Here is a 9,802-nt window from a genome sequence, read left to right on the forward strand (position 1 = left end):
ATGCAAAACTATGGCATATCAGAGTAGATATTCAATGGCAAGAAAATGAAAAGTTTCTAACAATAACCAGTACGAGAACACACCCTAAAACCATCAGTGTGAGTATATATAAATAACATTAGAAAGCAGCAAATACAGGAACCATCACAAGTGGATGTGCATTGTGCATAGTGTAGAGACTGGAAACAATGACTAACAGTCTAAAACAATCAACTACAATGTTGTCTGTTGTATTGAGACAGTATTGGAGTTATCCAACATAAGACTCGATTATTGCGAAGTAAAATCTTACAAACTGCTTAAAGAACCAATTTCATGAAGAAATACGGGATTATGAACCCAAAGTACATCAAAGATTTGATATGTGCCCTCAACTATACAAAATTTAACAATTAAGTGCCCACAATAGACATGGATACTTCCTCGAGCTCTTTTAAGTAAGGAACAACGTATTTCTCTCTGAACTTCTTGTCAGGCATCTTATAAATTGTAGTCATGCTAACTTTCCTTCTTAGCGAATTCTTACTTTCCAGAGTCTCAATAACCAGTAACCGAGGCTTCAGCCTACGCTCAAGGCTGCAAATAAGCACCATTGGGTGGCTTATTATAAATGAAATACCTACATTCGTTCTATTAAGCAAAAAGTCAGTGACTTGCTTAATCTTCCTTTCAGATACAGCAAACACCTGTGGTGTCCTCCTAAAAGTAGACATGATATCATCTTCAGAGAAACCCAATTTCCTAAAAAGCTTCAATTTGAGTTCCCAATTCTCTTCACTCATTGAACTCAACATCCTAATAGCAACAAGAAACATATTTGACTTCCTATCGAACCCCAAGGCATCCGCCCTTTCAACAAACTGCTTAATGCTCTCAGGTTTAAGCAAGAAAAATCTAGGAAAGCTGAACACATATAAAACAATTTGCGATGAACAAATCCCGCAATTTCTCAAGAACTCTATATTAGGCATCATAGTCTTTTGCAAATCAGATTTGAGAAACCAAGCAGAAGTTTTCAATAACTTAACAACATCATCATTCGATCCTAAAACAGTCTTTAAATCGGAAATAGAAGGTGCAATCCTATCATCCACGCTTCTAGTCAAAATCCAGGGATCACTAGCTACAATATCAGCAACATCATGTGTTGAAAATCCTAAATCCTGGAAAATCTTGAACTTGGGTTTAATGGTTTTCTCAAGACTAGAATATAGAAGGTTAGGCTTTCTTTTGACCACTGCTTCAATATGGGATTTAGAGAAACCGCTTTCTTTCAAGAAGGAAATTATAGTATCACACTTACGAGGATCCTTCACATAGGTTAGGGAAGATGCAGTCTTGACGGCAAGTTCAGGGGAAAAGCTGTGTTTCTCAACCAAAAATGGAGTTAGACCTGGGTCAACTCTGGAGTTAGCCGAGGCCCTTGTTGGTACCGGAAACCGGAGGTCACAGACCAGAACAATACTAAACAGCTAAATTTCTGAGCCTTCAAATAATGAAGAACAAGTTCCTTAGAAATAGACCAATGACTCCTTTAAGTACCAATCTAATAAACTTCACCAACTTTCAAGAATTCATGGATCAACAAAATTAAATTAACATCCATATCTACAGTTAGTCAAAAAGTTGGTCGTTAAATTACCAGAACCGCCGGATCCCGCAACGATAGCCTGCATGTAGCGTTCAGGCAATTCCCCAGCCACTCCAATGAGCCCACCTTGAACAAGCGCATCGCCTATACCCGCCAGAGCGAGAAGACCGACCGTGACGTAGAATTTGTCATACAATCCGACCTGACCCTTAATATAAACCGCATCCATAACAGGCACGACGAGCAGGGAAACCACGAAAATGCCCAAACCAACATTGATCCGCATGTAAGCTTTACTCTTGTGAGCATAAAATACAATGACCAAGAGGCAAGCGAGGCCGACGACCATGTAAACGATGGCGAAAACACGGTGGACGGAAGCTTCCGGGTAGAGGTAGGAAAAGTAATCGACGGCAGTGATGAAGCTATTCCATGGGAGGAGAAAGCCAACGCCCAAAGTGAAGTAGATGATGTAGCCCAAATTGAATTTATCTTCTGGTTATAGGAATGTGCGGAGGAGGAGGGCAGATTCAGAGTCGGGTTTCGGGCCTCCGCCGATTGCGGATGCATCGGGGAAACCCATTTCTGTTTTTGTTTGGTTTTGTTTTGTTTTTTTCCACCAAAATGCAACTGGGAGGAGAAATTATGAGGATAGAAGAGGAGAGGGTCGGGTAGGGAGGGAGGGTAAAACAGAGAGTTGGGGAGGGAAGCCAGACGTAATACCTATTACTCGATTTGGGAAGGGATTAGAAAAGCAGGGAATTTGGGGATTAGGTCGGGATTGTATTACGCCCGTAATACCTATTACAGCGAACCAAACGCCGGATTAGGGGCGTAATGTAATAGGCGCGTAATCGGTCAGTAATGGATTACCTAATACATTGAACCAAACACAGCGTAAGTGGTTTGAGGTAAACGATAAGTAATAATTTTAGTTAATTAGAGATGATATAAGGGAAGTTGATAAAAATAAGTTATAGTATGATGTGACACTGCATGAGGGAAAGCAAAAAAGTATAGTAAATTTGTATTAAGAAAAATTTGAATTTTCTTTTTTAGAATTACAATAATAGGGCAAAACTCAAATAACAAACTCGATTAGTGCGTCTTGAACCTAAGTCATACCTAGGACAATGAATACCCTTTATTATTATGCCATTACATGGAATTCATATTTTATTAAAATTTTAGAAAATTATAAAATATGGAAAGTTATAAAAAATATATATAAATTATTAAAAAGAAATGAAATATTATAAAAATAAAAAATAAAAACTGCTACTCTTGTTATAAATTCTACATATATTTTTTATATTTTAATAATTTTTCTATAACCTTTTATAATTTATTTTTTTATTTTTAATATTTTTTTATAATTTCTAGAAACAATTAAAAAATTAATTAAACCATCATTAAATAACTAAAAATAAATGAAGTCCTCAATATCAACATTTTTTCCTTCCCAACCATTAAAGTAGTTGTCGTGTCATTATTTAATATATTAGAGATTTCTACGGAAAACTATAGTCAAGAGCTCAATTGGTTGACTTAATTAAATTTTAAATTATTTTATGATGAATTTTTTGACGTTTAAGCCTAATTAATCAAACGAGTCTCAACTCAATTGTAAATTTATCAAAGCACTCATTTTACAAAATAATGGATATTATTTTAAAGGTAATTTTTGTTTTTTTTTCATATAAAATCTCGAAATATATTTACATATGATAATATTCGAATCCAAATGTTATAATATTTTAACATATATATTTGTTATATAAAAATTTCACCAATTTTTTAAAGATGCTATAATCTAGTAATTATTAGTTGGATTGGTAAAAGTAATTAAAATAAATTAAGTACTCCTATTAGAAACTGGGAACAAGTATGTATTAGAAATTGTGGACAGTGTGTCATGGAGTTAAAAGAATTGATTAATATGCTAAAAAAGTAACTATTATACTTTGTTCAAGTAAACTTCTATTCTTTTTTTTTTTATCAAATAAACCCTTATCCTTTAATTTTATTCATCCAAACCCTTTATTTACCTAAAGGTAAAAATACTTTTATTTTCTAAATTACCTTGTTTCAATAAACATATAAAAATATTTTTTTATCTTTTTTTTTAATTTTAGTTTGAGATATGTTAAACTATTTTAACCTATCAATTAAAAAAAATATTGGAATTGATACGGCTTGTGAGCTTTTAACTCTAGTACCTTAATAAAAACTTTTCTCTTTTTTTTCCCTAGTCGTTTGCTTTTTATTTTTTGTTTTGCTTAGCGGCGGTGTCAGCTTTCGGGCTAGCTATAGCCCGCATTTTTCCTCTCCCATCAACCCTTTCTTTCTTTCTTTTTCTCATTCATTAAGCACGTTTTCTGTTTGCAGATCTATTTTGTATGTATCTTTGGTGTCTTCACAAGTTGTGATGAACAGATGACAGTGCCTGTCGTTCATTAAAACTCCACCAGCCACCAGTACCTTTTCTTGGAAAGTGGGTGGCTCTTTGTCAACTTCTTAATTTTTTTCTAGTTTTAAAGTATTTCAGAATAATAAATGATTTCATGTGTCAATTTGGACCCGTATTATCTTAAGTTTTATATATTTTTTTGTTTGTTTTTCCATTATTTAACAAGTCTTTAGTTTTAGAAGTTTTTGTCGGCTCTTGTAGCACGTTTTTTAGTCTTACTTATGCATATAATCTTAATTTTACAAGTGATTTTAGGGGTGTTTTGGTTGTCATCCTCTCTAGTTTGGTGAATGCTAGATTATTTTGTCGATTTTTGTTCGTCGCTTTGGACCATCTGGAGCTTGCAATCACTCCAGATATGTCGTGCTTGAGTTGTGACAAAGCCAATTGTCAACGTATTATAATGTTCTATTGATGTTGAGGTTAAAGCCTTTGTTGTGTTGATGGAGCTTGTCCTTCACCATCTAAGACGAGTGTTTGCTATTTTTTTTTCTCTCTGAATTGTATGGTTCCTTTCATTGAATGAATATTAATGAATTTACCTTTAAAAAAAAAACTCTAGGACCTTAATCTATGTACCCTCAACATTAAAATCGTTTGTCAATTTGACCCTTATTCTTTTTTTGAGTAGAATTTAATCATTAATCTTTTTAAAATAGTTAAATTGCTTTTTTTTAAACAGAAATGATGACCAATTAAGTTTTTAACGATGTTGGTGTGGCAACCCACGTGTACTTCATACTTACATGATACTATTTATTTTATATGTCAGATCAATAAATAATTTAAAAATTGACGATCAAATTTTAAATACACCAATGAAGTTATCAAAATTAAAAAGTTGACGAGCAACTTTGACATATTTAAAAAAATTAAAAGTCAAATTTAGCTCAAAAAAATAAATAAAAATTAAATTAACAGTTTTCAAAGGAATAATAAGAAAAAAAAGCTTCTTTTGATCTCAAATTAAACTCATTTAAAATAAAATAGTAAAACTTGGTGAGAAAGGAGAAATTAAAAAATGATATTGAATACACCAATGAAGTTATCATTCCCATTTCTTTTCAATTGTATAATCAAAAGTGCAAATACAAATATTTATCCTAAGCAAAGCAAGACATATTCAATAATGTCACCACACTTTTCACATGCCTTTTGTTTTTGTCCTTCAAAGTCTGCACTACACCTACTCTTACCGGCCGCAATCACAAACACGATTTGTTAAATTTGGATTAATTTTTAATCTTTTTTTTATCAATAATTGAATTGATTGGTTAAATTGAAAATTAATGGTTTAATTAATTTAATTAGTTATATAAAATAAAAAATAATCCAATAAATATTGAACAAGCAAAAAGTAATAATCATAATTATATTAATACATTCATCAATCATTACGGTGTAATTATGAATGAAAAAATTACTTAAATATATTTTAACCTGAACCATAATAAATTTACACAAAGATGGTTTTAAGATATTTTCTTCAACAAAGTAAAGATGAATAAAAGTGGGTATTAATGTATATTCTTTGTCTCTTATCTTTGCAATGATGTTTGTGGAGACATCTGTTATCCAAGAACTTTACAATGAAGTCACGAAAAAGAGTTGCGATTTGTAACTCCAATTTGTTTTTATATACCAAATATGAAGTTCTTTTCAGAAAATTCTATAAATAATTTTAAAATTTATACTTTTTAAATATAGAATAACTTTTGTTATTAGTCCTTGGGATATATATATATATAAGTTTTTATTTTAATTCCTATAATTTGGTTTATTTTAATTTTTATATTTTTTGAATTTTAATTTTTTTTAAAATTTTAACTCGAGTATTAGTAATTCTGTTAAGTCAAACTTTGATGTTAGTTTATGTTAGAAACCATAACAAAGTACATACAAAATATCTTTCTTCCTTGAATTCATTCAGTGTCACTTGCAGACTATTTAATATACAAGGATAATTGCTAACTAACTAACGTTAATAGCTAACTGCCTACTGTTAACAACAAGCTAACTTCTTTAATTGACTTTAGCTAACAGATACTCATAACATGCCTCGATCTTCGTTAAGCTTTCCTTTCTCCTTGAGCTTTCTAAGCATTATTGACCACTCGAATTTGAGTCCTAAATTTGTTGAACATCCCTTCAGATAGCAGTTTTGTTAGAATATCTGCGATTTGGTTTTGGTTGGATATGTGACCTACTTGGAGCACTCCACTTGCAACTTTTTCCCTCATAAAGAATAAGTCCAACTCGACATGTTTGAACTTGGAATGCATGACTGGATTCCCTGCAACTGTAACATCAGTTGCACTATCACACCATACCAAGGCTTTAGTCTTTGGAGCATAAAGTTCAGACAGTAGGGACTGAATCCAGACCATTTCTGCAGTAACGTGTGCAAGACTTCTGTATTCTGCTTCTGTTGTAGACCTGGATACCACCTACTACTTTCTCGAGCTCCAGGACACAAGATTACCCCCAAGAAAAACACAAAAGCCAGAGGTGGACCTACGATCATCCATATCAGATCCCCAATTTGCATCGAAAAACCCCTCAAGTAAAAACTTTGAGGAACGAGTAAAATGTAGACCATAGTCCAACGTCCCTTGAAGATACCTCAAAATTCTTTTAACTGCTGTAAAATGAGAATCCAACGGCTTGTGCATGAACTGACATACTTTATTTACTGATAAGGCAATTTTTGGCCTTGTGATCACAACATACTGTAACGCCCCTACAATGCTTCTGTAAAGGTGCTCATCTTCAACAGGACTTCCCACATTAGTTGACAACTTGCAGGTGGTAGTCATTGGTGTAGGGGTGCCCTTTGATCGATCCATGGAGGCTTTTTGAAGAAGCTCTAGGACATACTTCCTCTGACTCAGAAAAACACCACATTTATTGGAAGAGACCTCTATGCCAAGAAAATAATTCAACTGGCCTAAGTCTTTCAATGAAAATCGAGCATTCAGATCTTGCACAAAATAATCGATGACTTGACTATCATTTCCAGTGATAATGATGTCATCCACGTAGATGAAAACGTAGACCAACGTTGACCTCGAGTGATGAACAAAGAGGGAATTGTCAGCCTTCGAGGCTTCAAATTTGGTAGTGAGTAAAAACTCCTTTAGTTTGTGAAACTAGGCCCAAAGTGCTTGTTTAAGGCCATACAAAACCTTTCGCAACCTACACACCAGCTACTGACCAGATACACCTTGTTGTTCGAATCCTGGTGGTTGCACCATATAGATTTCTTCATGTAAGTCACCGTTCAGAAATGTGTTGTTAATGCCAACTTGCCTGAGAGCCCATCCAAAAGAAATAGCTAGTGCAAGGACCACTCGTATTGTTGTTAGCTTGACTACAAGACTGAAGGTTTCCTGAAAGTCAACACCTACTTCTTGTAGATATCTCTTAACCACTAATCGTCCTTTGTTTCTTGCAACCGAACCATCCATATGCCTTTTTACTCTGAATATCCACTTACATCCAACCGCTCTTCGTCCTTCAAGAAGAGGAACAAGGTCCCAAGTATGATTAAAGAGTAATGCATTGTATTCTGCCTGAGCTGCTACTATCCATTCAGGGCTTTGAAATGCCTCTAAAATAGTTGTAGGTTCCTTCTCAGTCAAAAAAGAGGAGAAGGACATAGGCTTGTAGGTGCCACTATTTGACCTAGTCTGCATGGGATAAAGGTTGACATTGATGGATTCCTGCGAAGGAGCATAAGATTGATTAACCAAGGAAGGAACACAAGCTGTTGTTGAGGGATCCCCATGTTGACTTGAAGAAGAAGGTAAATGCAAGTCAAAGGAGCTAGTGGGCGAATCAGCCTAAGGAGGACTGCTACTTGACCTGTGGAAGGAGATACCACAGGAACACTATGGTCAGTAGGTAAAACCATAGGGAGATGAGATGTCTGATGATCTGATCGAATAAAGGCTAAAGGTGAATGTGGATAGAATCCATTTGCAAAAGGATACTGAGACTCATCAAACACTACATGTCTCGAAACAAAAATGTGACCATCTTCATTGAGGCACTTGTATCCCTTTTGATTGGTGCCAACACCAAGAAAAACACATCTCTTTGACCGAAACTATAGCTTGTGTTGTTAAAAAAGTCTCAAATGAGGAAAGCAGACACATCCAAATACTTTAAGCTGAGAGTAAGTGGGTTTCACGTTATAGAGTTTCTCATAAGAACTGCAGTGTTAAAGTATGGGGGTGGGTAGTCTGTTGGCTAAGTGAACTGCATGAGCAAAAGCATATGACCAAAACTTCAAAGGCATGGATGCCTAAACTAATAGAGTAAGGCCCATGTCAACAACTTGTCTGTGTTTTCTTTCAGCAACCCCATTTTGTTTGGAAGTGTGAGGACACGTGATTCTATAGTGGATACCAAGTCGAGAGAGCTCACTCAAAAGTGCCCGATACTCCCCTCTCTTGTCACTTTGAAGCATTTTAATGAAACATCCAAAATGCACATTGACCATTTGATAAAAATGAATAAAACATTGGAAAACTTCAGATTTTGTTTTGAGAAAGTAAATCAATATATATCTACTGTGCATATCAACAAATGACACATAGTAGGAAAAACCATTTGATTTCACATGTACTGGTCCCCAAACATAAAAAACAACAAGTTCAAAAGGTGATGAGTATATCGTTTTTGAATGACTAAAAGGAAGCTTGTATGCTTTTCCTAGCTGACAAGAAGAGCATACATGAGGTAAACTATTGTGTTTGAAGGGAACATTACAGGTACGCAGTATTTGACTCAAAATGGTATTACAGAGTGGCCCAGCCTGGCAAGTTACAACATAGGTAAAGTGAGCTGTGCATTGTTGAAAAGAGTGGAGTTGAATTTCTGAGCACGAAAGGGTTTTGTAGGAGTTTTGGAAGGGGCAACATTAGAAATATCAAACCTGTAGAGGCCATTGTACATGTGGCCCACTAGTAGAATTGTCCCCGTCTGTATGTCCTTCACAAAACACAAAAATGGGTGAAACTCAAAATACACAACATTATCCCTTACAAATTGCCCTATTGACAGCAAATTCTTACAGGCATTGGGAACATGGAGAACACTTCTGAGATGTAAGAGCCTAGAACCAGCCAGTAAGGTAGATGAACCTACACTACTTATAGGAACCAGTTCACCATTACCCATAGAAACTTGATTCGTACCTGTATAGAGAGAAGCAGCTGTGAGACTAGACATGTCAGGGGTGATATGATTTGTTGCCCCTAAGTCAGGATACCATGTCTGATTGAATGGAATGGAGAGGGAACCTCGAGAAGTAGTCTGACTGGAGATAGCGGTACTAGGTGAGAACGTTCCACAACAGTGAGGCATAGAGGGATATGTAGAAGAAGGAGAAGAAATCCCTTGACCATGAAGTTGATGACAATATATTTGCACTGAATGACCAGGTCCTACCCAGTAAAATTTTCATCAAACCTGTGATAGCAAATCTGAACCATATGACCTATCTTTCCACATAGTTGACACTGTGGTCTAGAACGTGACTAGCTTCATCCACTGATATGAGCCCGTTGACGAGACCAGTCTCGGCCTTGTCCCCTTTTTTCCTTGCTTGGACTCTTAAAAAAATGAGTGGAGGCTGCAGACTGACCTGAGTTGTCCGTACTATCTTGTTAAGAATAAGAAGCCAGGTTGGCTTGCAGAGGAGCATCAGTTAGTAAGACCATTTTTCGCTTCACAAT

The 9,802-nt window shown here is 35.2% G+C and overlaps 1 protein-coding gene across 1 annotated transcript; it reads right to left on the reverse strand.

Moving 5' to 3' along the window:
* Positions 1-392: 392 nt before the first annotated feature.
* LOC107899884 (uncharacterized) lies at positions 393-1,940 on the reverse strand. Its single transcript, XM_016825626.2, has 3 exons — positions 1,643-1,940; positions 1,543-1,546; positions 393-1,422 (listed from the first exon to the last, which is right to left on the reverse strand). The coding sequence occupies exons 1-3, from the start codon at positions 1,938-1,940 to the stop codon at positions 393-395; spliced, it is 1,332 nt and encodes a 443-aa protein (XP_016681115.2).
* Positions 1,941-9,802: the final 7,862 nt, after the last annotated feature.

This window comes from Gossypium hirsutum, chromosome A12, assembly GCF_007990345.1.
Source record: "Gossypium hirsutum isolate 1008001.06 chromosome A12, Gossypium_hirsutum_v2.1, whole genome shotgun sequence".
NCBI lineage: Eukaryota > Viridiplantae > Streptophyta > Magnoliopsida > Malvales > Malvaceae > Gossypium > Gossypium hirsutum.

Coding starts and splice junctions, on each gene's coding strand:
- LOC107899884 (XM_016825626.2), bottom strand. CDS start 1,940: ATGGTCGTCGGCCTCGCTTGCCTCTTGGTCATTGTATTTTATGCTCAC.